Source organism: Gymnoscopelus microlampas (genome assembly GCF_963454915.1).
Source record: "Gymnoscopelus microlampas genome assembly, chromosome: 20".
Classification (NCBI taxonomy): domain Eukaryota; kingdom Metazoa; phylum Chordata; class Actinopteri; order Myctophiformes; family Myctophidae; genus Gymnoscopelus; species Gymnoscopelus microlampas.
In genome coordinates, this window is record NC_139957.1 from 30,597,344 (window position 1) to 30,624,253 (window position 26,910).

General features: G+C 44.9%; 1 protein-coding gene across 3 annotated transcripts; it reads right to left on the reverse strand.

Moving 5' to 3' along the window:
• Positions 1-209: 209 nt before the first annotated feature.
• On the reverse strand, positions 210-24,387 carry btbd7 (BTB (POZ) domain containing 7). Of its 3 annotated transcripts, XM_084044234.1 has the most exons (12): positions 24,039-24,387; positions 23,079-23,200; positions 18,328-18,560; positions 14,273-15,403; positions 8,923-9,131; positions 8,029-8,104; positions 7,440-7,600; positions 6,900-7,043; positions 6,432-6,621; positions 4,125-4,303; positions 3,511-3,915; positions 210-3,334 (listed from the first exon to the last, which is right to left on the reverse strand). In XM_084044234.1, exons 3-12 carry the CDS (start codon positions 18,407-18,409, stop codon positions 2,558-2,560), a joined length of 3,354 nt encoding a protein of 1,117 aa, XP_083900360.1. In that variant the 5' UTR covers positions 18,410-18,560; positions 23,079-23,200; positions 24,039-24,387; the 3' UTR covers positions 210-2,557. The 3 variants fall into 3 exon arrangements, with proteins under 3 accessions (XP_083900360.1, XP_083900361.1, XP_083900359.1); XM_084044235.1 differs by lacking the exon at positions 23,079-23,200 and having other exon boundaries at positions 24,171-24,387; XM_084044233.1 differs by lacking the exon at positions 23,079-23,200.
• Positions 24,388-26,910: the final 2,523 nt, after the last annotated feature.

Here is a 26,910-nt window from a genome sequence, read left to right on the forward strand (position 1 = left end):
AACACAAGCAATCACACATTTTCAGATGGTTCAGTTTCAAAGGTGCTAAATAATAAAACTATGTACACAAAACTAGCTACATAAGATTTCAAAGACCATTTGATGCAGGCTGGTAAGCTGGTAGAAAAGGCTTGCATAGACATCAAAGTCACTTCTCCAATAAAAGCCCAGCCGCAGGCGGGGGAAGGCACTGACTTCTACAGCAAAGAGCAGAATGAGGACTTTTTTTATTCAATGGAACACTGTCCTGGAAAATAAAACAACTACTCAACATGAACATGGGGAGGAATCGGGAGTTTTGCATTTTTTCCCCATGAAGCAAGCTAGATGGAAAAATGATTTTTCTGCCCGGCAACTTCATAACTGCAAAGCAGGGAGCGAATTATCTTCAGATCCTCTACATATTCCTGTTACTTTAAAAGCAAAGAAAACTAGGAGGGGGGAAATTAAATTACATCTAAATACCTACAATATTGAACAAGTTGCCCTAAATGCATAACATTTAAGAACAAGACGGATATTAAAATAGATTCTGAGACAATCTTTATGATTCATACCACACATTCTTTGTAAAATTTCATGACAGAGACAAGTACACAGTGTTGTCCACTACAGTACAAACACAAACCTTCAACAACCACTCATGTGTGTGATAATAAAGGAAAATCATTAACAATTCATTAGAATGGGATGGAACTCAATCAGTTATATACAATGTCCACGATAAGACTGGGGTGGAGATATGACTGGCTAATGCTCAGACAGGAATCGCCAACCCGTTCTTCAGTCTAAGAATCCTTTTGTTCAATTTCTATTTGATCTTTTCCCTTCAGCTAAGAGATAGGTTGCCCCTACAGTGCAATGTTGCTCATGTCATAGGTTTTATAATCGAAAGAAAAGCTGAATGGATGTTAATGGGCTTTCATGTTTGCACTTGCATTATTCTGTTTCCCAAACTCTAAATGTGCAGGTCCACGATCCTCCAGGAGGTGGCAGAATGGAGGCTATAGTTATACTTGGTATAAGGTGGTAAAGTGAGTGTCATAGCCACTCCATTGCAGAAGAACTGTGAAGCCACTGGTGCACAACACAGTCACGTAAGCGATTAACAGGGGTAGTAACGATGACATCATACTTGATTCATAATAAAAGGTTACTTAAACTGAATTCCAAACGTGTATTAAGGCTTTATATTTGATCATTTGATGCTATCGAACGAATGGGGTTCTAGCATGTTGACCACCTCTGTGGTCAATCCTAATCATCTCAGAGCCTAGAGCTGATATGTACATACAGACCTGACTAAGGATGGGAGTGTACAGTACTGAGATTGTTTAAACACCTGTGTATAAGAAACCAGTCCTTGCAAGCACGCACACACGCCCCCGCACACACACACACACACACACACACACACCTTCTGTTTGGCTATAAGACCAACAAAACCCCATCGCTCCATTTGACCACTGTATGGTCAGTTGCCATGGCACCCTAACCCCTAATTTATACAGTATCGCTCGATGCGTTGCATCTTTCTGTTACTTTCGTCAACAGACACTGTTGTACGACAAAGTATCAATTAGGCTTCATAGTTTTACTGTCTCGGAAACCAACCTGCCTACGCCCCTCCCCTCCGACCTACTCTTGCTTTCGAGCCAGAGGCTCCTCCGCAGAGGCTGTGCTAGTTAGCACTGGACACAATTATAAACCAGAAGGACAATGGCAGCATTGCCGACCTACTTCCTGTCTGATCCATTTTCCGCCTTGGGTGACCTAGCCTCAGCCCATTACTCATCAGGCACTCCAGAACCTGGACCTGGAAGGGAGGGGAAAACTAGTCCGGTGAGTTGCTATAGGAATGCTACAGGAAGAAGAATGGAGAGTAGAAAATCAAGGGAGGAAGGAATAGAGCCTGACATGTTTGCACATGATTTTATCACGATGATATCTCTGTCCCGGACCGTGTGCTGTTGTTCACTTGATTAAAATCGAGATTCATATCCAGCCCCCCTCCCCCATTCTATGCAGGGGAGAGGGGGAGTCCATATTTAGTCTTGATTAAAAATATCAGTTCCATTTTTTGAGCTATTGCTTTTAACCTATTCTACTTGTAATTAGCATGGCACAGAGCTAACCGTTTTGTCGTTGCAAAGAAACTCAGCCAGGAAACCAATTCTTCCACCCCAATCCATCTCAAGTCTAGCTCTAAACCAGCAGAACTTATGGTGGGCAAAAAGAGATCAATTCCATTGATTGTTGACCTACAGCTCTCAGTCTTTCTACACTTTCTCTGATGGGTAGCACTGTGTGACAGAGGTAGGACAAAGGGACAGACTCTATAAATAGCAACTATCGACCACCCCTTTTCCCTCACTCTCTCTTACAGACATACACACGGACGCGCGCGCACACACACACACACACACACACAAACATGCACACAGAGAAAAACATATATGCATACACGCAAATTAGTGCTTTGCCATCCACTTGCGAAGGAGATCCTATCTTCTCATTTTCCCTTTTCATAACTCAACCCCACGGTCCTCCACTGGGGTTAAAGTGCAGATTTCTTGTAAGGGTAGTCAGGTTTGTTGGGTGACCTGCGGTCTCTGGCAGCCTCTTCACTGACACTATGAGGCTGATGGAGGGGCCCTGAGCCTGATGATTCTCCAGCTACAATAACCATGTCCTCTGGGTCTTCTCTGGGGCCTGAGTGCCTCTCCTCATACCCATCCATGTTTCCACTGGGGGATCGCAAATGGCCCAGGCCATGCGTCAGGTCCGTCTCATTGGATCGGCCCCTTGGGATATGTCCTATCCTGGGCTGGGCCCCGGAGGGGCTCGCGAGAGCCCCATCCTGCCTCTGAGAGGCTAGACCCAGGACATCCAGCCGCAAGGGATCTGGGGCAGTGCGTCCTGGGGCATGGCCCTGGGGCTGGGATTCCGAATGGTATGAGGACGGGAAAGAACTGGTACCCTTACAGCTGTGGCTGTAGAGGTCTGGTCCTGCAAAGGATGGCAGGGGATGAGAGGAGGTTGGGGTTGCAGGTCGACAAGAGAAGTCATATAGGTCAGGGAACTCAGCCTGGGCCTCCAGCTTGGGTTCAGGAGCATGTCTCTTACAGGAGTGGCCGTGTCCAGGACCAAGGTTGTGGCTGAGGCGTGTGGACGGGCAGGGACCATGGGGCAGGTGGTGGGGGCCGGAGGGGCCCATAGGGCTGTGAGGACCTTCCCGGTCCATCTCTGCCATGTGCTGCTCCCTCAAGGTCATGACTGAGACGCCCAGTGCAATGTCAGGCATGAACTCCCTCATCACCGGCTCCATGCTCATCTGGACCAGGAGACACAAACACAATTCATGACTCAACTTAACAATTCGGCTGCACATGACGATCCCAGCGCAAATGCCTGCAGCTGCACTCGAGTAAACAGGAAAGCAATACAAGGACACTGCACAGCTAGTACACACACACACACACACACACACACTCACACACTCACACTCACCGCCTGCTGGTCCGACAGCAAGGCTCTGCCCATAGCCTGTGGGTTGGTGCAGTCTGGGGGCTGGGGCCTGGGCACAGAGGAGTAGTCCGAGCCACCATGCTTGACGGCCGCATGGCGTTGGATCAGGGTGCGGTTACAGGGGTAGGAGAAGGAGCGGGTGGGCGTGGGCATAGGCACGCGGGGTCGCCATGCCCCCTTCAGCTGGGCGTGGCCGGGAGCGGCGGGGGGGTGGTAGGGGGGAGGCGGAGGAGGTAGAGGAGGATGAAAGCCCGGCAGCCCTTCCAGCTCTGTGAACATGCTGTCCATGGCTGGGCTGCTGTTAACCCGACAACGACCCACCTGGCGCAGAGCCAGGATCGGGCTCTCATCTCCAAAACGCTCATCTGGGAAGAACTTGTAAGGGTTCTGAAGAAGAAGAAATAAAGAAAAAAAGACAGTGAACTACATTGTTAGATCTTATATTTCCCAGGACAGAGATTTTGTGACACTGGAAAAAAAAGTCTATATTCTCCCTGGGAATGTTAGAGGTCTGCGTATGCTGCGGTACCAGCCCTGTTATTATCCTAGGCCTAGTCCTCTCCACTACCCTGGGGACATCTGAGCTCCCTACCCACCTGCAGTAGCTCCGTGGCTCCATCTGCAAGACCAAACTCCCGCAGCACGCGCAGCTGGAGCTCATAACTGACGGTGGCTCCCTCGCCACAGTTGAGTGCGTAGGACCTCTGCACCTGTTCTGTATGTCTCAGCTCCTGAAGCCTCCGGATCATGTCCTTCACCATAGATAGCCGTGGCACTGAAAAAACACACACACACACACACACACACACACACACACACACACACACACACACACACACACACACACACACACACACACACACACACACACACACACACACAGTTACTAAGTCAGCAGGACACTTTTGTAGAGATAAAAACATGTATTGCAATAATATTGCATTGTACGCAGACTGTCTCTGACATCACAACACCCTAAAGCAGAGCCTCAAAATACACAGTTATGTGGACATGAAAATAGACATATGAACCCCTCATGGGGCAGAACTTAAAGATACACTTTTTTAGCGGCGCTAGCCGCTCTATACCTTTAGGTATAGAGCGGATATTAGCCCTCTATACCTGGCTTTTGCGTCAACGTTCTGATTGGTCAGGCTCGCCAAGGTTCTGATTGGTCAGGTCCGTCAACGTTCTGATTGGTCAGGCTCGCCAAGGTTCTGATTGGTCAGGTCCGTCAACATTCTGATTGGTCAGGTTCGCCAAGGTTCTGATTGGTCAGGTCCGTCAACGTTCTGATTGGTCAGGCTCGCCAAGGTTCTGATTGGTCAGGTCCGTCAACGTTCTGATTGGTCAGGCTCGCCAAGGTTCTGATTGGTCAGGTCCGTCAACGTTCTGATTGGTCAGGCTCGCCAAGGTTCTGATTGGTCAGGTCCGTCAACGTTCTGATTGGTCACTATTCATGACATCACTATGATGTCATGAATAGTGACCAATCAGAACGTTGCCAGGTATAGAGGCAAAAGCCAGGTATAGAGGGCTAATATCCGCTCTATACCTAAAGGTATATCTGCTACAAAAAGCTACGAAGATAGAAGCTGATAGAGTGGGTACCTAAAGTTTATTTTTTAGGTACCCACTCTATCAGCTATGACAGATCAGTTTTTGCCACTTACCTTGGAATGCATTTGGTGATTCGCTTCCAATGGCACTATTTAGTGCCACTGGAAGCCTTTTAATATTGTTTCTCTAGTAGAAACACATATCTATGACAAAATATATCAAAGGCGCCGCTACCTTCACACAGGTGTGATTTTTTTTAACTTATTACAACAACATGATACAGTATAAAAACACATGGAATGACATACTGGCATAGTGAAGACCTGGTGAAGACTTATGTCACCTCCCCAACCTCCTACTCGTACTACAGGCGGAGGTTGGGAAGGTGGAGAGATAGACCCCTGAAATGCTGCACGAGCTGACGGCAAGCTATGCTGAGCATGTAGCATTTAGGGGCTGTGTCTATCCACCAAGATGTTTTTTTGTGAGTGCAGCTTATGTTTTTAATACATTTTATTTTTGTAATATTTTGGAAATGGCAGCAGGTTGACAAGGTGCTGAACGTCTATTTGCGCTACACATTCAAGTCTCAGAAGTCTGACGTTTTTAATAGTTTCAACTCTGGGTGTTTGGAAGTGTTTTTAGCAGAGCACCTTGCGTTTTCAGCTGGGATAAAATGCTTTATCCCAGCTTTGCTGTACACATGGCCTAAAGAGTGAGTGTTGTTCTGCTTTATTTGTTTTAAAATGTTTAATTTAAAGTAGCCAATTATTTTTACACCTTTTTCTCCCACTTTAGCCATTAATTCCAATGAATCCACATATTTCTGTGGTTTACCACTGCTATTGTACCCTACTGGCTCACCGGCCAGTGAGACGTGTGCCTCCGTTCTGCTCCCGTTCAACACCCGCCACTGAAAGGCACCGTCCCAGCCTGTAGGAGTCGCTGGCACAGCGACAAAGATCACCCTCCCCGTCCGGTGTCCCTCCCCCAAACACGGGCAATTGTGTTCGTGTAGACGCTGGGGCAAGCCAGATGCACCACGGTGGATTCAAAACCCAAGACTCTGTAGTGGTGTGCAGGTACTTGCCACCCAAGCGCCCGAGTGTCAGTCTGTTTAAAAAGGCCGCCTAGTTGAACCACTAGGATTGTGGCCGTTTCTGATTGGAGAGTGTATGAGCGTGGGACCGATTTGACACCTGTGCCTGCCTGAACTGCCAGGATGCTCCATTATTGGCAGTCCATCACTAGCGAAGATGAAGCAGCATGTTTGCAGTAACAACCAAGATAAGAAAAGCCAACAGTGGCTTTGTCATTTGCAACTTGATACATGATCCTCTTACCTGGAATTTCATTGGCTACCACTGAGGGAGCTGTGGACTGGCTGCCGGCCATTTGCTGGTGGTTGATCATATGACAGCACTGTGGCACGGCATTGTTGACCATGTAGAGGGTGTCAGGAACATTAGACATGCGCACCAGTCGCAGGCGCACCAGGTCTGTCTGCTCCACCATCATCTCATCCAGCACAGACTGGGGACAGTGAGAGATATGCTATGACTGATGTGGAGTGGTGAAGCCCTGAATTCAAGAGCACTAAATGGGGCGTGAAAGCTAGCTCCACTGCACCTAATGAGTCTTTTCTCGGTTAAAGTATGAGCTCATAAATATTCATGTTGGTGGGTTGGCGTATGGCAGGCGTGCAAAAGGAGAGAAGTTGACTATTATTCAACAATCCTGGCACTTCTGAACTTGAACTAAAAAGGTTGTCATGGTTCTATATGGGACAGAGATTAATAGGCGGGCTCTACCTTAGCCTCCTCCACGTAGGGAGAGAACAGACGGGGGCGCACGTAGATGCCAGCGTTCTTCTGCCTCAACCAGGCGTTGGCTTTGCCCCCCTCAGCTGTGGGCAGCATGTCTGAAGGCGGGGTGCTAATCAGACCTCTCTTAAGCTGTTGACAGAAGGCACACGTCAACGCTCAGTTTAAAAAAAAGGATGCTGGCAATCAATGACATATGTACATACAGGCACTAATGCAGCGTTCAAGACAACTTTGAACTTGGTTTCACAACTAGGACATTTCTGACACCCAGAAAATGCTTTGAGCGAGGGAAAAAACATGGATAACCGCAGGAAATTATACAAGCACTTATTTATGTGTTGAAATAAGTAAACAAAGACCTTTCTACACTTTTTCTACACTTTTCTACCCACTAAGGATGACATGCTTTCTACCATGTTTTTGTTGCAATTTTATGATGTAAAATTCCGTTTCACAACTATTCTTTTTTTTTATGGTTCCGGTATCTTGAATGCAGCACAAGCAAAGGCATTCAGAACTACTAACCGCATCAGAGAGGACATCACTGTTGGCAGGTAATATGTGCTCAGTCCTGATAAAGGGCAGCAGGGGAGAAAGGATCTCCTTCAGTTCCTCCACATCCAGGTCTCTCCTCTTCACCCCCCGTTTGTTCACACTGTGGGCAGTGCCGCTCAGTAGGTTGGGCTCTGGGTGAACAACAGCATCAACAACAGCCATCAGCACCAGCGCTTTTTCGTACAGCTCACTTAACCATGACTAGCCTTTTTTCAACCTGTTAAGATGACCCTCCGTTGTACCACCACCTAGGGTCAGTTCAAGGAACTATGAAGGAGAAGTGTTCTAGGTGGAATTGTTTAGCTTTTAACACCGTCTGCAGCACACCATGCAATGCAACACTATAAAAACTTACACCAAAAAGGTTGCTAATAGTGTCCACAGAACATAAAGATGCAAACACCATCAAGGTGCTTCTTAGTGTCTTAATTTGCAGGGTAAAGTTAGGCTCCTTTTATATTGCTTGTAAGTGTATTTTGGAGGCTCTGGTAAGTGGGTAATTTTCTCAGAGCCATTAGGGGTGCTGCTCGGAGGGTAATTATAGTGTGTATTATCTTACCCCTGTCTGCCATCCTCTTAATAAGCTGCTGCTCGCCCCACTTAACAACGTACTTGAGAATGTCCTGCTCACTCGCCTGTGAATGAGACCAAGGTAGAGCGATAAAAAAGAGAGAGATGTGAGATAAAGAGGAGGAGGAGGAGGAGGAGAGAGGGACAGGAAAGGGAGCGATAATTTATTAGGACAAGGTTAGATATTGTGATGAGGTATAAAAGTAGAAGTGGTTGAATGAGGATAGGGGCGACACAGAGGATGAGGTTGGTTCAGGTCACCCCACAGTAGCGCCGAAGCCCGACTGGGGGTTTTGTTTGTCTGGTTGTATTACAACGCTTCACCTCAACCATCATGTCTAATGCCTGAGGAGCTCCGCAGAGTAGATGAGAGCTCAGCTTTGATTAGGCTCTTGGTTTGAAGGCAATCTCCCTCAGGGAAATGTTCTCACAACTGGGGACTGAGTGGCTATGTCTGTGTATGCTTCTTATGCAGCTATGTGCTTCGCATTTTCACCAAGCAATCACATCGAACTAACTGGGCTCCTGCAGACTTGCAATAGAACACAGAGCTGAAAAGGTCACACACAACTACAGCTGGGCAATGGGACTTAAATGGTTTAGCCCACTGTAGATTGTCGTGTTTTTCTTTAAACTAGCTTGATAACACAATTCAAATATTGTTTCTCCATGTTTCATTCCTAATTAGAAATCAGACTTCTGAATAACACAGGCTAAAGGAGAAGCAACAGAGAGAAAACAGGAGGAGATGGTTTTGGTTAATTATTGTTTTCTGCACCATTGAAAGACAAAAAAAAAAAAAACATTTTCAAGGCTTGTATCGAATATCAAATTTCTGTCCAGGTGATGTGGGTTGGGTGTAGGAGACGGTTCAATGTCTTACCTGTAGGTAGTCAGACTGGATGGCACTCTGCAGGTGCTCCTTGCTAAGCTCATAGAGAACATCGGAGGTGACCACCTGGCTGAACTCTTCACAGAGGAAATGCATGGCCTGCCGGTGGACCCATTTTGAGCCATAGGGCTGGGAGCTCCACTTTAGGATGGGCACAAGAGAGTCGAGGGACAGGCTCTCCACGATAATGTCCTCACAGCCTGGGTGGAGGGAGGAGGTAAGTCAAACAAACAACACTCAAATAACACTGTTTACTCATGGAATAGGCATACAGTACATTTCAGACTTTCCCAGAATACATATGCCACCTGCTGCCTTTAATGCATCATTATAATTCTAAAATACAGCAGTGATTCAAGTGAACTCAAAAGCAGTCATCATAAAGCCACAGTTAGACAAAACTACCAACTACCTTCAGTAGTTTTGACTCCATTAGCCCCCACACTCTGCTTTTGGCCTTTTCAAAAAATCAGAGCACATACCAGAACAGCAGGCAGTGGTTTAACTCTGTAACACAGCAGCCCACAGAAATGCCTTTGATACCTTCATGTGTTTCAGTCTTAAGCTACCTCCCCTCCACCACACTAAGTAAACACAGCAGCCAGAGGAAATGTGCCCCCTTGCTCAAAACGTGCATGTGTGTACACACATTGAAAATATACGTCTGCAAAAATCCAAAATCCATTAAAAAGGGACTGGAGGCTTATGAATTATGTACCTGCTTCTCTCTACGCAAAGTGATGACATCAAACTATTTGGACAGAATCACGCTCAGGCTAACGTGCACTTAGTAAGTGCTGGCTATTCTCACTTCCGAAACAGGACAGGCTTACAATTCCCTCTTGTTTTCCAGCCTTTTCTGATCAAGAACTTTAAAAAAGGAAATTTCCCATGATGGAAGTCCACCTGAGCGAAGTTCGGTAAATATTACAAACACAGGTGTGCCCACTCCCCTGGCCCATGCCTGTCCTGTCTGTCAACTCTTAACTGGGTGTGAGACGCCAGTAGCCACGCTCCTAAGGGACTCTTATCTTCAAGCAGGAGATCTAAGCTGCCTTTCCTGCAAACCTCCTCTTTGAACAAGCACTCTGGGAAATTGGATGCTGGGCTCTAGAGTGATGACTCCAGCAACCCTTCGCGCTTGAATTCAAAGCTTCCTATCCAACTAACCAACCCCTACTCACACGTTTGAGTGCAATGCCTGCTTGGACACATACACACAAGCAGTATTTCCTTTTTTTTGGGGTGGGTGGGTCCTTTTTATTTATTTTTAATAGCAAGTCACATATGTAAATGCAAAGTGGACACCTGCTGTGTTTTAAATGCATGGCCCCTGTGTTGTCAAAAAGACAGATGAAGTTGAAATGTGTACGTGGGCATTTTGCCTGTCTTTTTAATCTCCTATTAACCAACTGGAAGAGTAGATGCATTCCATATGTCTGCTCCTCCCTTTCCTTTACCTCTCCCTCACACTTCCCGTCTTTCTTTTCTGTAGATGCCATCCCTCTTTCACTCACTCCACCTTTGCGTCAGACACACATCTAGTAATTCTCACACACAAACGTGCCATCGGGGACCAGTGGCACATGAAAGCAGACGGCTCTGTTCCCGATTACCCTATTAGCATTCACAGCACCACTGAGTCTTTTTAAAACGCAGCACTTTTATTATGAGCCGAGGTTAGAATCAGCATTATATCTAATAGTAAGGCCCTTCCTTCCCACGTGTGCCCTCCCCCTGCTCTCTCCAGGTGGTATACACCGCATCCACTGGAGCCTTGCCGAATGACTGAATATCAACACGTCTGCAGAAATCCATCCTGCCATAGCGCATGGCTATCTCAGGAGGAAAAGCTTGCACAGTTTTTTTTGTCTCGCTGTTGTTCTTTGGAGCTCTTGTGTTCAGAGCCAGAAGACATATACATATATATATATATATATTGGTCAGGCCGGATATATTTGCCATTATTTGACTTTTTCGGTATGAGCAATTATGCAGCTGATGTGTCCAAATTTTTTACCACTTTCAACCTGTTGGTCATTATAGGTGAACATTTTGAAATGTTTAAAAAAAAGTTTAATAGCAGATTGATAAGCTCACACACAACGCATCGGTTAACTTCAGTTCAGTGTATCCGTTTCTTTTTAATCTATCAAAAAGTTATTTGAGTTTATTTTAATTTTTTTCACAAGTGAAATGTTCTCAAATACAAAATACAATACAAAATATCGGTTAAGACATCAGTAATCGGTGGTCTAGGACCCTCCAAAATCGGGATCGGACCGAATATTCTGCCATTCCTTTTATGTTCACAGAAAACACGGTTTTCCAAAGCCACTTGGAGCATCGGCTGCATTGGGGGCGGGTGTAAACAGCATTTCTGAATGTGAAACATGTCTGATTACTCAAGGACCCAAGCTTTTATTCTACACAGAGGAGCGCTCAGTCCAAACACATGGATAAGAAAAGGCCAAAAGCACAGGAAGGGGGGAAAAAAGAAGCAAAAAGAAGAGAGCGCCTGATGTCTCAGGCCACATTCCAAGTGAACAGAAGAAAGTTGATGTTCTGTCCAGGAACAAAAGGAACTCATTCTTTGGAAATGAAATGTTGTCTTGAGTCTAGATTTAAGTAGCTCAAAGTAGGCAAACAGTACTGCCTTGCCTTCCTCTGAAATTATTGTAAGAAGGGTACTGAAGGCGGTGTGTGTGTGTGTGTGTGTGTGTGTGTGTGTGTGTGTGTGTGTGTGTGTGTGTGTGTGTGTGTGTGTGTGTGTGGGGGTGTGTGTGTGTGTGTGTGTGTGAGTGACGGAGATGCTTTGAGGGTCACACACACACACACACACACACACACACACACACACACACACACACACACACACACACACACACACACACACACACACACACACACACACACACACACACACACACACACACACACACACACACCTCTCTCAGTGGTATACTTGAAAAATTAATAAGGCTTTTAATATCGGTTAGTGTTTGAACGTAGAGGCTTCTAGAGTGTCCTGAGACCTCATAAGGAGGAACGACTTTCAGCTGTCAGAGCTGCCTGCTCCTCTCCAAAGGCCCCTGAGTGTAAATCTGACTGTTTTGAGTATGTAGTGCACTCACACTGAGGGAAAAAATAATACAGTATACTTAATTACTTGCTCGTATGTATGCTAAAAATCCCTGGATTTTGAGTGCGGGGTTGATGGACACAACTGGCAGTTGCACAGCTCTGCAATGTCCATCAATGGCTGTGTCATTATCCGCTTGTGAAAAGGGCAATATGTGAATATCTTGCATGCTAACTGCCAAAGCTTTATAGATTATATAGCACATACTGTATTAGTATTAGTATATAGTTTGGAACTGGGACACATCACTACACACAGATAGACAGAAAGTAGGGCGGGTGCACTGTGATAGATGAGAAGTCTCCTCCACATAATAAAACCCCTGACATAAGCCTCTCTGTCGCCTCCTGTGATAATTCAACAGCAATGACAGCCATTGAGATGGGGTCACACAAGGCTGTCACATGGAAATCAAATCACAGCTCCGCTCCAAGCTCATTTGACACTTGGGCGAGCACGATATTTCTAGAGTCCAAGATGATCATGTTTGCGCACACAAGTTCAACCTGGTTATGTTTAGTCATTTTTCGTTTTTGTTGCTTTGATCGTTTCCACAGTAAAATTCTGAGTGTTAAAATGGCCCCTACAGGTCAATCTTTACACTCTCAAGAGTTATTGTTATAACACTCAGATTTGACTGTTCAGCACAGCAAGAAAGGGAGAGGAGGCGAGGGGAGAGCGAAATAACCAGAATGGGTAATAACAGGGCGCTCCAGCATGGACAAAGAGTGGGGACCTTGATAGAGTGACACTGGTTCACAACCTCAGACATCCCACCACATTCCACATGGAGGTTTCATGGGAACTGATTAGAGCTGTGCAGCTCTGTGAGAGAGGGAAGACAGAGGATAAAAATACACTAGCGTAGGGTCTCGATGAGGGGGGGGTGGGGTCCGGTGTGGTGTGTGCAGGGTGACAGGAATCGCCTGCTTTCATGGTCCCTAAGTTGCCAGAGTTACCCTGAGAGTGCCACCACTGATTTAGGGGGAGGGTGGTGGTTACTAACCAAGCTGTGCATTGTGTGTATATGCGTGTGTGCATGTTCAGTGCTGATCAGTTCATTGTGCAGGCACGTCCTAGGGCAAGCAACTCCTTGCCCTTGAACATCAATAGCTGTGCAGTGGTCAAACCCAGAGATAGCAAAGGTTTTAAAACTTTTATGAACACATTCATTTCATGTTTATCACCATCACTGTATTCCTGCACCTTCCTGTCCGAGTAGGATACATGTAATGGTCGTTATCTGGCGTGCATGTCAGTTAATCCTCATAGCTGTATGACAGAGAGTGTGGGCAAAGGATGATTGATATTCAGATAGTATAGATCCCTTTTAGTTGAATCTATGCTGGGGCAAATTAATCGCAAGCACGCAAAAGAAGCTACATGGTTTCCAAACATATCTCTTTGGAGGAGTTTGAGCAAGTTAAGGCATCTCACATAGGCTAGTTCCTGGCTGTAACCTTTGCTGTCCTCCTAGGGGTCATTCTTCAAGCCCCACGGTGACAGCAGCCATATCAACATCAAGATGGATAGATCACTGATGAAGTCTTGACAGGAGCTGCATGTATCAATATAAGCTGTCTGCCGCTCGAGACATGGACAAACCCTCCTGCCTATATCAATCTATTACTGGCAGCCACTGCTGTGACACCCATCACAATCAGCCATGCTATTTCCATTTACACCAGCCTGGTCTGCAGACATATGTCAAGATACAATTTGCACAATCCACTTTTATGAGATGGGAGAACATCAAGGCAATGGGTCAACGAACGCCACAAAATAGAATATATGAACCTTATGGAGGGAGACAGGAAACCTGCCAGAGCTATGCTATAGCCCATAATGTGTTTAGAGAAAAAGTGAGGCCTTTATGAGGCCATCCATCCAACTCATATTGTTGGGTTGAAATCACAGAGCAGCAGTTAACATGACAGCCCGATGTTTTTTACATTTGTGATTCAGGCATTTATCCACATTATCAAGACTGGTTTAGAGGATTTAATGCAATGCAGCGTTCTGCCTAGCAGCTGAAACCGTCCTAGAATTCAGCCCCAATACAGCAGACAGATTATGAAAGGATGCTGAGATTAACTAAAACTGAACCCTGAGGCTGTAATGTGCACCTAGAGTGTCACTGATAGGCCGTGTGTGTGTGTGAGTGTGAGTGTGAGTGTGTGCGCGTGCCGTGCGTCTTACCCTGAGCCAGCATGCTGAACTCCAGGAAGAGAGCTATGTGGTAGAGTTCCATAGCCTCCTCTGTGCGTGTGCTGGCTCCTCGTCCCCCTGCCACCAGGGCTTGCACCTCCCCCAGGCTGCCTGCGGATGGGCTGCCCCGCAGCACCAGTCCCAGCTCCACCACGTCCGTGTACATACAATGCAGGATAACCCGCACATACTTCCGTGGGATGATGGACTCATCCAGCACGATGCGTGTGGGTGTCTGCAGCGTGCGCTCCGTCATCTCCTCCCCTGTGCGTATGCGTCTCTGCAGGAGATTCCTGAAGAAAGGCGATCGCGCCGAAAGCACCGCCTTGTGGGCCCTCAGGTCCTCGTCCGGGCCACTTGGCCCCACGTTGCCTCCCGGCCCCGGCGCCCCGGCTCCTCCTCCGTTACAGCCCTCCGCCATCTCGGAGTCCGAAGAGAAGCTGAGTAGAGCGTCGTAGTAACACATGTAGTCAAACAGCCCCCTCATATCTGCCTCCAGGGAGTTGGGCGTTCCAAACTCCTCACTCAACTGCACCAACACATCCACATTCTGCAGCCTGGCATCCTCTGCCCCGCCCACGCCAAACTCCCCGGTGTACAAGTAGTGAAGTAGGGCAGAGAACATGGGGACGTCAATGCCTGCTGTCTCAATGTCCATGAGGACCTCCGCTCCATAACCCGGGGAGGAAGACAGCAGAGTCTTGAAAAAGGGGCAGCGTGCCGCCAAGACGGCGCGGTGGGCAGGGAAGCATGTGTCCTGGAAGATGAGGTCTACGTCGGTGCAGTACTTGTGCTGGTAGAGGGCAGCCAGGTTCCGCTGCAGGCTGGGCGCTTCAGCCCTTGCCAGGCTGGCCTGGAAGCTCAGCTCCTTGAGGGCAGCCGTGCCCTCGTATTCCTCCACCAGGGCGTTGGCGTCGCGAACGTCCCACCCTGACAGGAGTTCACGCATCTGGCGGGCATGGTCGGCCGAACGGCTGGACTTCCTCCGTTTGATGAATCTCCTCTTGAGAGTGGCCAGGCCGAGACTTTTCTTCTTCCTGTCTGTGGGACGCTCATGGCTGTGTTCCAAGCTGTAGAGCTTCGACTCCCAGCCGTAGCCCTGCTGAGAGTAGGACGAGGTCCCTGCAACACATATACACAAGTAAAGGTTAGCTTTGGGTTGTGTTTGGACAAACAAAGAGCTTTATATTGTCTACACCAGACATGTGTGGGATGTTTTCATAATTGCCCAGCTGCATGATATTGTCCTCTAAGCAATTTCTTAAAAACAGCCTCCTTCTACTGGTTAGCCATTTGACCCTAGGCTAGCGTCCTCATTCTTGGGGGAACATTTGCCGAAAACAGCGGATCTACAAGCATTGTGACACGTTGTGAGCTTGGCACAGAGCAGACCAAGTACAGCACCAACCCCAGTCAACCAAGTATTAGTTTTCCAAGTATAGAACGTTTAAGTGGTTAGATGTTGAATTTAATAATGTTAACACATCTTCACACTGACTGGTGTTTAGTCTGCAGGGCTGACTGGTAGACACCCAATCTGTCTCTACCACTCTGTGGTGTGACCAGCTAAGCCAGGGCAAGCACACACTACCCTGACCCAGCTACCAAAGCATGTGGATACATTTCAACAGAAAATGTCCTTAGTTCCTTTTTTGCTAAAACATCAGCAAACTCAAGTCAATTAGGTCATATAAAACTTTGTCCTGCTTTGTGCCACTCAATGAACTTGAGCCCATTCACCCACATAGCCCAAGTCAATTATACTCAATTGTAGTCATTGTTGGCATTGGAGGAGGGACTCTTATGTCAGAGGAAGCGCGCCTCTCTCTCTCTCTCTATGACCCACATAGTAATCATTCTAATACTGTGACTGTGTACTGTGACTCCAGCCTGGGACAGTTCGGCCAAGAAACCCCACGGCCCAGAGCAAACCTCAAAGCTCTCAGAGACTGCAATTTATTTTTCCTACCTTGAATTTCAAGCCTGGGAAAAAAAAAACATCTGAATAATTGATTCAACTTGTTGGTAAACAGTCTTGATTAAAATCCAATTATGCCTCTAAAGCAGGAACATCCACATTTCTTGGGGCAGTTACTGTATGGCTCAGGAGGTTGAGTGGCCATTTGGGATTCGAGAGGTTCCTGGTTCGATCCTCTGCTATTCCTGGCTTTGTGTTGAAGTTCCCTTGAGCAAGACAGTGAAACTGATGGGGTGGTTTTGGATGGCAGCCTGCACCATCAGTATGTGAATAGGTGAATATAATGCACAGTGTGTAAAGCACTTTGGATAAAGGCGCTATAGAAATGCAGACCATTTTCTTTTGCACAGAGGGCCACAGGCCAGGTTTTAACATGGGCAGTGTGGGCCATGTGCCAAAGGGATTCTAGTGGACATCTGTTGTATGCCTCTTAAATTGCATTACAATCAGAAAGCTATCACAAACAACAATTCAAAATCCATCCTTTGTGATAAACATATAAGAATGTGATCAAATTGGTGATAAAAGCATATATATAATACATTTTATCAAAAGATCTGAATACTGTATCTCATCCAGCAATGGTTGTTACACCTACAGTAGCTGTTTGCAGGTGAGGCACATAATCTACGGTACACCAGAAAGCATAAGCTGTGAACGTTTTCTGTCTAGGTTCAACAGAAACAATATTAGCAAGCAATTTTTTCCCATGCATGCTCCCCCAACACTGCAATGGCGCCAAAAACTAAGTACCCGATTCTGACAAGCAGCCTATGGACACAAAGACACAGCACTAGTATCATGACTCGACTCATGACACTTAATTACTTGCCACCCCAACAACTTGTTAGCACCCTTTATCACAATCTCATCAACAGTTACTGTACAATGGAAAGAACAGCAAGGCCTATTCGGCAAACAACAGTGAGCTAACAAGGTCAGTAAACTCTGATTTAGCTTAATCCATTAAGACCGGGGAAAGCATCTGTGTCATTTTAAGATTTATTTGGCTATTCAAAAATAGCAGATCTACAAGCTCATAGTATAGAACAAAATATGCAGCTAAATACATATCTAAAAATGTTTTCTAAATCCTAACAGTATGTTGCTATATCAGTGGTGCTCCAACTATTCATGTCAGGGACCCCCCGAATTATAAGTATTTGGCCACAGACCCCCATCTCAAAACATTTTAAAATGACAGATGCGTTCCCGGATTGAATGGGTTAACATCACTGTTGCATGCTGATTGCATTTACTGTACTTATCTACAAACACACCTGGTTGCAATTGAATTCAGTAATATAGGCGTTGCCTGGTTGCTCAGGCAGTTAGTGCACATACCACATGCTGCTTGCGAGTCGCGAGGACCTGAATCTGACTTCCGTCATGTCTCATACGTCTCCCTTCTCTTGACCCGTTCGTTTCCTGTCTCTCCACATTTTACTATCTAATAAAGAAAAAATAACTGCCCCGCCAAAATCTCAGTAATACAGGTGTAGCCAATAGTGGCTCTGTGGGAAATTCCATTATATAGGTATTGCCATTTTGATCATTGTAGGGGGGATTTGCAAATAATGAACTACAGCCAGACATTCTCTAAAACGTCTCTTAACATCATCAGAACAAACATACAGGCGTCAGGGAGGCATTCAGAAATGGCCATCAATAACACTTTCGGGCTTCCAATGAGAATTAATGAAAAAGATTGATGGATACGACTCTGGATTGGGAATAATGGTACAGGCAGTTTGACGATGGTTGAGCAGTTCCCTGTGAGAAGCGCCAGAGAAAATAAAAATCTAAAGGAATACAGCTTTAACATTTCCAGTCAAGCAAATCAGTCACACATGATTTTCGTTCCAGAAGTGATAGGCGGGAAAAAAATATGTTTGACTGACAGTGATGCGTGTAAAGCGAGCATCTATCGATCACGCGCTAATTGAAAATGCATTCATAAAAAACTTTATGGCCATCCAAGTTGACTTTGAAACATCATTCAGTCATCACAAGCCAATGATTCAAACCACAGCGTTCCCGGTCTTAACGGGTTAATACAATGACCTACCTATAAATGTCTGCTGTGCCTGTGCATTTCCCCCTATACGAGGGGAGCATGAGTGCGGATAGCTTGATCCATTGGCACCCATCCTCAGATCTCTTCACTTGCTGTTTGGGGGTCCCCCCTCCTGCTGAGTCATTCTGCCCAGGCAAAATATTCCAGTCCTCAGCAGTCTGCGCAGTGGCTCAGGCGCTGGTCCTCTGAAGCCTCTTCAGAGCCCCAAGCCCAGCCTGCCATACCTGGGAGAAAGAAGATTAAAGAAAAGACAAATAAGAAAGGAAGTAGTTTAAGTCCGAGTGCTTGAATGCTGAATGTTGAGTAACCTCCCTGTAAGGATTACAATATGATGACATTGTTTTGTTTGTTTCTTCTTTTGGGGGGTGGGTCACTGATAACAAATTACTGTGAATGTTGCCGATGGTAAAAAAAAGTTAAATATATCACTATCTTTCACATTGTTTCAGCCGCATTGATTTCCACTGCAAACATGAATCAAAGCTTCTTTGATTATTTTTCCCCCTCCTAAAATGCAATAGATTTTGCACTCCGTCTTTCTTTTTTTTATGTGACACTGCTCATCAGGAGGAAGACCGTGTGTCTCTGTTCAGCCTCCAAACACCACTCCACGGTGTCTTAAGTTAACAGAGACTTCCTCTGCCTGGCCCTCAGGAAATACTGACTGGCAGGCAACAACAAATTTAACGCAGATGTACGGTGAGCTGAGCAGGAAGGCACGACCTAGCACCACCCACTCTACATAACTCCTAGTCCACCTCCCACACAACGTCTCTCTTTACAGATCAAGCTCTGGCTTGACCCTGAAACATGCTCTACTAAACCTGCTCAAACCTGACTGAGATGTTTCTCGTTTGACAGAAAAGTTTCACGCTTTTCAGACATGATTCATTGATCACCTGTGTGTGTGTGTGCTGTGTGTGGTGTGTGCACAAAGATCAGTTTACCTCGCTTAACCAGATTAGTGGACACGATTTGTCATTCTGCGAAGCAAAAACAAAGCTATTTCACCCAAACCTTAATCCCCTTAATTCCTAACATCTAAACAGTCACATACACAGCCCCTCTCGTCTCTCTACTGGGAGGCCAGACTGAGACCAGGGGTGTGATGGGAGATCTGCTTTATCTCAAACTGCAAGTTTTTTTTCTGCCCACCATGCTAATAAATCACAATGTCTGCAACCTCCCAAGGGCTCTATGGAAAAACCACAGCCTACACACACACACACACACACACACACACACACACACACACACACACACACACACACACACACACACACACACACACACACACACACACACACACACACACACACACACACACACACACACACACTTATCTTTATTTCATTAGACTAGCATAAGATTAAATTTGAATATGTAGGATAGAGAAGCAACCCCTTGAGATGTGTCGTCTTGTTTACAAAGGGATGGGGGATGAAAAACAATGCAACCATCACATCAGTTGAACAACACAAGCACACTGGTTCTCTGCTACACAGAACAACCAGAGCTAAAAATAAATGAACAAAATAAAAACACAAATTCAACTGTGTGAACCAAATTTAACTTCAGCTGCAGTGCAGGATACAGAAAGCATAATGTTCAATAAGAGGCGTCCAACATCATCTTGTAACATAATCTCTCCGATCATGCTGAATAATTCCAGCCGCTTCCGTGAGTTAGAAACTCTGTGTGTGGCTGTTCCGAGTTCAGGGCAAGAACAGAGGAGGGCAATGCCACAGACGGGAAGGGCAGAGGCCAGCCTGGCTGGAGTATGCGTCTCTAATGAGAGCTGACAGGAGAAAGACTCACTCCCTACCCCCACAGATCTGCACCCTCCTTGCGTGCACACAACTAGAGACAAACACAGTGAAAGAGACAGAGACAAACACATATAGAGTCAAAGATGCCACCGTCAAACCGCACACCTTGCCTTTACTTGGGACGATCATAGTATTTAAATCAGCCACTTACAGAGGTATAACAGACCGACCTCCCGCAGCACATTACCATACAAAAACGCTAGGCAGAGGAACAGGACTGATGTATTATTCAAATGACAGTCAAGTCACTTTATCAATCATTTATATGGATTTCTTCATCACAGCTAGAAAAGAGGGAATAGGAAGGCATGTGGGTTTCTTTCTGTTCACACTGCCTCAAATTCAGCCCTTCCCTTCAGTTCCAGTGCAGATCGTATCAGATCTTCACTGCTGCCCATCGCCGCACTACATAAACACACACGACCAGCCATTTGCATGAGGGTGACAGTGGCGAAGTTGATGGGGATGACCTAACAAGGACTTGATACAGCTAAAACAGATGCAAAGAAATATTTGGATATCAAGCAAAACCCTAGTGATACAAACAACATTGTTTGTGTCAAACCGTTTGATTAGGCTAGAGTCTAGTATACTAATCGAACAGCTATATGTGATTACTTGTCCAGGAATAGTTGTGTCATACAGTGTGCCAGTGGTTTTGAACCCATTAAGACCTGAGGCCGATTCTACAAATGTCTTCTAAATCAGTAGTTCTCAAACTTTTTCGTGCCAAGGACCCCCAAAATTATATTTGGCTATTCTTAGGGCTTCCCCTGACCCAAGTAAAATCCCATGAATGAGGTGAAATCAACAGCCTTTCACTTTTATTTGTTAGGAGAGCAGTGACATAGCCTCTGATGTTTTCGCAGTCACCATGCCAGTATCACAGCTAATCTACTCAATCCATCGCCACAGTGTTTTCCATATACTGTACACATAGGACTACCTGGAAAAATCTCATTTGTAAACATTTCTGCAGTCAGATAAACTGTCAAATGACCAGTAGGAAGACACAGTCTGTCATTACTTGCTTTGCCAACCAAGCTGTGTAGAAATAATACTGGCTGGGGTGGTAATCATAGACTGTGCGACTCTGGATATTTGATACAATCATAAGCGTTCTTAAAAGGTCATAACGAGCAATGCGGTAGGGATCAGAAACCAGGACATTTAAACACTGACTGACCTCTGTGGTATTGATGTGTGTGTGCACCGTCTCTGCAGCAAGTTGCGCAAGAGGAATATAGGCCATGAAGTACCGAAACAAAATGGAATAAATTAAACCCTCTAAAATAATAATGATGTCACAATTTTGACTCTGAAAGACTAAACTCTGGGGCAAAACAAGACTGCTTAGCTCTGCAATGCTCTTGCCAATCAGACCAATCAGTCTAACAGCGCATCCGGCTGTTGAACTGATTACAGTCTATGTCAGGACAACGACAGGAAACTATCAGAATGGACTGGAAAACATCAACACTAAAACGACAGAGGAACCACAAGTGTGAATGTCATCAGATGACTCATGACAGTGAGCCTCTGGATTAACCCATGTCAATGAGCACAGTGAACCATGGCATTATCAGCCAGAACTTAACCACATTAACAACGGCATCCCTATATTTGGGCAAATGTTTGTTTCTTCTTCAATTTTAAATACATTTTCATATGTTTCATATTTTACCATAATCCTATCTTTCTATTGTCAATCTGGCACTTCACAATGCATTCTGGGTGCTGGAAAATCCCAGCTAGCCTAGTACGTAAAAAAGCCAAAACAGCACCGTTGAGAGAGCATGTGTTATCAGAATGATCTTCACATGTCTTCTTTGCGGTAAGATTCAGGTTAGAAATCCAATCATGTATCTCAGGATCCACATGGGAATGGCATGGCTCCAATATCAATCGTAGACTTCATGTGGCCTCAGTCATCTATGACGTGACGTCAGTCATCTGTCATAGATTCTATGACATATGACTCAAAATTTGGCCAAGGTTTCAGCCCAATAAGGGCACCATTGACTTCAATTATAAAATCAAAGTTAAATATTTCAGAAGTATAATAAAATATGTAGCGGTAGTTCTGTGGCATAATGGCAGTGGGCACAACAAATATGGTGATGATCAGTCCAGCGGTTTGTAAGATTAGCTCTGGACAGACAGACAGGACCGTTTTATAGATGGCTGGCCTCTTGCAGAGCCACACAGAACAATCTGCGAAATTGCCCTTTAAAATTGAACACTGGAAAAAAGGTGCATGTCAATTATACCAAACATCTTACACAGAACTGGTGCATTTTTGTTTTTTTTGCAAGTGATGATGCTTAATAACTGTTGGCCCATAAAAAAAATTAAAGGTAAATAGTGCTTTAAAATGCTTCCTAGTGCATCATGACCTTTGGGTCTAAACATGACGTAACAACACGTAGACAAGAATGAACGAAGCACTCTCAGTCAACTTGCCAAGGGAAATTAACAGGGGCATCTTTTAACAAGAGTGCACATACACACTCCTTTAATGACTATACAAACACAGCCAGAAGGTCCACCTCCAAATGGAATGAATGTGTTCTCGGAACACAGTGATGAGAGCTGTTTTAAGTGAACTCTCTAATGCGTCTTGTTAAGTTCTCTATCCAGTGAGTTGGCCAGTGTAAACAGCATTCAGGCCAAAGTCCAGCTCAAACAACTACTGCAACAAGACAAGTACTTGTGAGCACACAGTCCTTCATGCCATTCTAGAACTCTTTGACTATGCAACTGCAATAATTACATGTGATTATGTGGCCCTGGAGCACTGACATTATGCAAATTCTCAACCTGATGAAATGAACAAACTGAATGTTCATAAAGTCCAGCCAAAACACCTATTCACCCAAAGCCATTAAGACAGGCAGGCAATAATGGGCGTACCTGTTAAATGGAGTGCTTGGCTTGCAGAATCCTGAGCCTTTACAGAATTTCAGTGAGATTACCAAAGGATTAGCACCTATGGGGACACTGCATATGGCTCCTCGCCATTACAATGATGAAACCTGAAGACAGAATGTACATTGTCTAAAACACACTGAACACTCAAACCCATTGAGCTGAGCTCACAAAATAGAGTCACATCACTTAAATCATAGGCAACACAGCACATCTCCATCACTTATCTAAAGTAGCTGAATAATATGCAGTCATAAAGCACGGTCGGCTACTTAAAAGTATGGCCAAGTGTTATAAACAGCCAGGAGGAGTATTTTAATTGAATGTTGCAATTGAATCTTGATACATAAGGTGGAATTTTCAGCTCACATAAGCTTTCAATCCAAGATAACAGGATACAATTGTTACCATAGCATGAACCATCAACAACTATTTGACACAGCAGCAATAACCAGAAACATGTACTGTAGCAGGCTAATGTTGAACCAATGCACACAAAATATACAATCATGCACAGAGCCCACTGGAAAGGAACGGAACGGGTCCTATAATGTGCTGAATGCAGCTTTTATAAAAATCAATGATGTGCAAAGGCTTTGTTGGTAGCCTACCATCCAGCACGGAGCTATTGTTGCTCTATAGGCTTCTTGTAGGCTATCGTTGCACAGCGGAAAGAAACCCTATCAAAAGTGATTATCAAAAACAAATACGTAGGAGTGTTTGCTTTATAGCCTGAAAATATGTAAGGAGTCGGTCCACATATTTTGTAACAGCCTCAGCCACACGAAAAACATCCACCCAGAGCCCTGTAATTAGTAGCATATCCTAATAGCCCTGGCTAAAGGTAGGCTATCTGAGTGTTGTGTCGCTGTGTGACTTCAACCCCAAGCGAAAGAAGATCCACTTCAAGTGACATTAAACACAGCGTATTTGGTCATTATTTACCACAAACTCGAGAGCGATCGACCCATTATTCCTTCTGCTTTAGCTCCCGTAGCTTCCGTAGTTGTGTTGTGACCCAGTACTAGCAGCCGACTCAAGTTGTCCCTGGCAGGGGAAAAAAATGCAGCTCAACACCTTCTTTTTCCAACTCCAAGAATCATTACGCACGGATCGACGTCAGCATCCAACGGTCCGTTCCCGATCTGTTAGGATTCCCACTTACGTCGACTTTTCGGCACATTTGCGGTATTTACTGCGACGATTTAAACTAAAGCGTTTTTGTTCTTCTCCTCGGTTCGGTTAGGTATTTCCCCCATTGGTTGGATGCTTGTTATGGCCTCCTATCCCAGCGCTGTGTGCTGACTGGCCAAGAGGCCCGACAAGACAAGCACGGTATGATGTGGTAATAACACAATTGCGAGCGCCCTCTAGCTGTGTGTCAGCGGGAGTGCTGTTTATATGCTGTGTGTACTGGTTAGATAAGCCGCTGTAGTAGCTGTAATGTAGAAGTGATTCTCAACCCTTTTAATTTCAAGGAAACCCTCATGCATTAGGTTAGGCTTGACTTTCGTATCTACGATAGTCTTGGCTAGCACCCCCCCCCCCCTCTTTCACCAGTAAAGCCCGTACTTCTCCGTACATGTACAAAAAAATATAAGGTGCTATATTTAAGGTGCTTACCCGGTTGCCCCAAATGTTAACTCACGCTTCGGAGTCTTTGTGCAATGTATTAGTCCGTATTTTTCAATAAAGAAGTGTTTAAATCCCGTTTGTGGCCGAACACCCTCGTTTACCTCCTGTTTACATTGGGTGTAAATCCGGCTTTCATCGGATGCGCCCCGTCACTACCGCGCGTTGAGGAATACAGGGAATTTTCGACAGAATCCGACACAGGCGGGATTAAAACACTTCTTTATTGAAAAATACGGACTAATACATTGCACCAAGACTCTGAATCGTGAGTTAACATTTGGGGCAACCGGGTAAGCACCTTATATATTTTTTTTGTACATGTACGGAGAAGTACGGGCTTTACTGGTGAAAGTGCAGGACGCATTCGGGGTGCTAGCCAAGACTATCGTAGATACGAAAGTAAAAGTCACACTCGATAAAATACATATATGATAGTCTTGATCCACGCCAAGGCTAAGGTTAGGCCACGTACAGCCATTTGATACGAGTTTTCATCTCTGGTGCACCAATCTATGCTTTAAGTAGGCTACGAGAGTGTACATTGGGTCCACTTTGTTCCATTTGTACACTCACCAAATGGACCTTTGGTTACCTAATCATTTAGCTGTATGGGGACCCCCTCGAACGCCCCAAGCCCCCTGGGGGTCCCTGCCTGGATCCGTTGAGGACAAGTGTTGAGTAGCATGTGTCTTGCATTCAAATATCCCTTTATAATGACCTTTTGCACTGTCTTAATGCTCTGTGTCTTAATGTCTAAATGCTTAATGTTTTCTGTCAAGCACTTTGGAGTGCCTATAGGAGGAGTTGAAATGTGCAACAGGCCAACAATTAAACTAGCCTTGTCTTTGCCTTCTATACATAGGCCTACACATGCACACGGTTATTGATTGATTGAATACTTTATTTAGAAAGACATGGTAAAAGTACATGGAAGTACAATTCACAATACAAGGTCCTCTAAACTGGATCGCTCATAAAAGCACTTGGCTTATTTAAAACGAGATCCCCGTGCACTCAAATCATGATGACATTTAAGAAGACATACACTACTATGCAGAACGTCATACAATCAGCTTATCAATACAAACTTTTGATGAATAAAACAAAATTGGTGTGCGGCTGATTGTATTCGTCTAATATTTTACTTTAATTGGCCTACATTTCATTCCTCTAACATGACTGCTCTTCAAACTGCAAGTTAATTTTGTCTATTCATTCATTGTAAAATGATAAGTTTAGCCCAGTTGCAAGTGCAACTGATTGTAGTTCCACTAACCTCCATTCGAGGGCGACACAATACAAAAGATTCAGACTTAATCCATAGATGGCGTGTAAATGATGCACAGATGTAACAAGACCATCAGCAGCCTAGTAGTGTTCTTTTATCATTGGAGTATTCTGAATTCACTTTATCTTCTGGCTTTCAGGCATCTTCATGGCATATAGTCTTTGTCGTAGGCTGCCTGCCTGTTATTTTCCCTTAATACTTTTATTTGATATAGACTAGGCTATATCATAATCCATTTAATTATCAAAGTGTGGTTTATGTAGCTATTTCAACTGTGCACAGTAACATTCTTAATTTAACCCTGAGTGGGCCCATTTGGATACATTTTTACACTGGCGTTAAATTAGGAGAGGATTTTGCTGTGGGTAGAATCATGGCCCATTGATTGATTGACTGATTGAATACTATATTTAGAAATTTAGGAAAAAAAGCACATGAAAGTACAGTTCAAATACAAGGTCAACTAAATTGGATAAAAAAATAATGAAAAGCCAATGGCTTGTTTCAATTGGGGTCCTTTTGTACTCAATTCATAGTGACATTAAATGACAGACAGATATTACAGACACTACTATGCAGAACATCATGTAATCATCAGTTCAAGATGTCATGTCCCTATATAGCTTAGTAGATAAGACGGTGTACACTAACCAGTCTCTCTGTTTACCCTTTGATCTTCCATCTTGTGGGAGACATCAGTTGCAGATTACATCTCGCTGTGGTATGACTTTCTTTGTTGCAGTACTGTTTGTTTTTGCTCTCTGTTAATGACCTCATGTCCTCTTTTGATATTTGATCAAACAAGTTTTCAACAGCAGTATATGAAGAGCAATGTTTGATGTTCCATCAGATTAATGTTGATTACAAGTCTAGTGTTGGTAATAATTCAAGGTG

Coding starts and splice junctions, on each gene's coding strand:
- btbd7 (XM_084044235.1), bottom strand. CDS start 18,409: ATGGGTGCCAATGGATCAAGCTATCCGCACTCATGCTCCCCTCGTATA. Junction 4,304..6,431: donor GGTAGCCAATGAAATTCCAG/GTAAGAGGATCA, acceptor GTGTTTTTTCAG/TGCCACGGCTATCTATGGTG. Junction 3,335..3,510: donor TGCTGTCGGACCAGCAGGCG/GTGAGTGTGAGT, acceptor CTCCTGGTCCAG/ATGAGCATGGAGCCGGTGAT.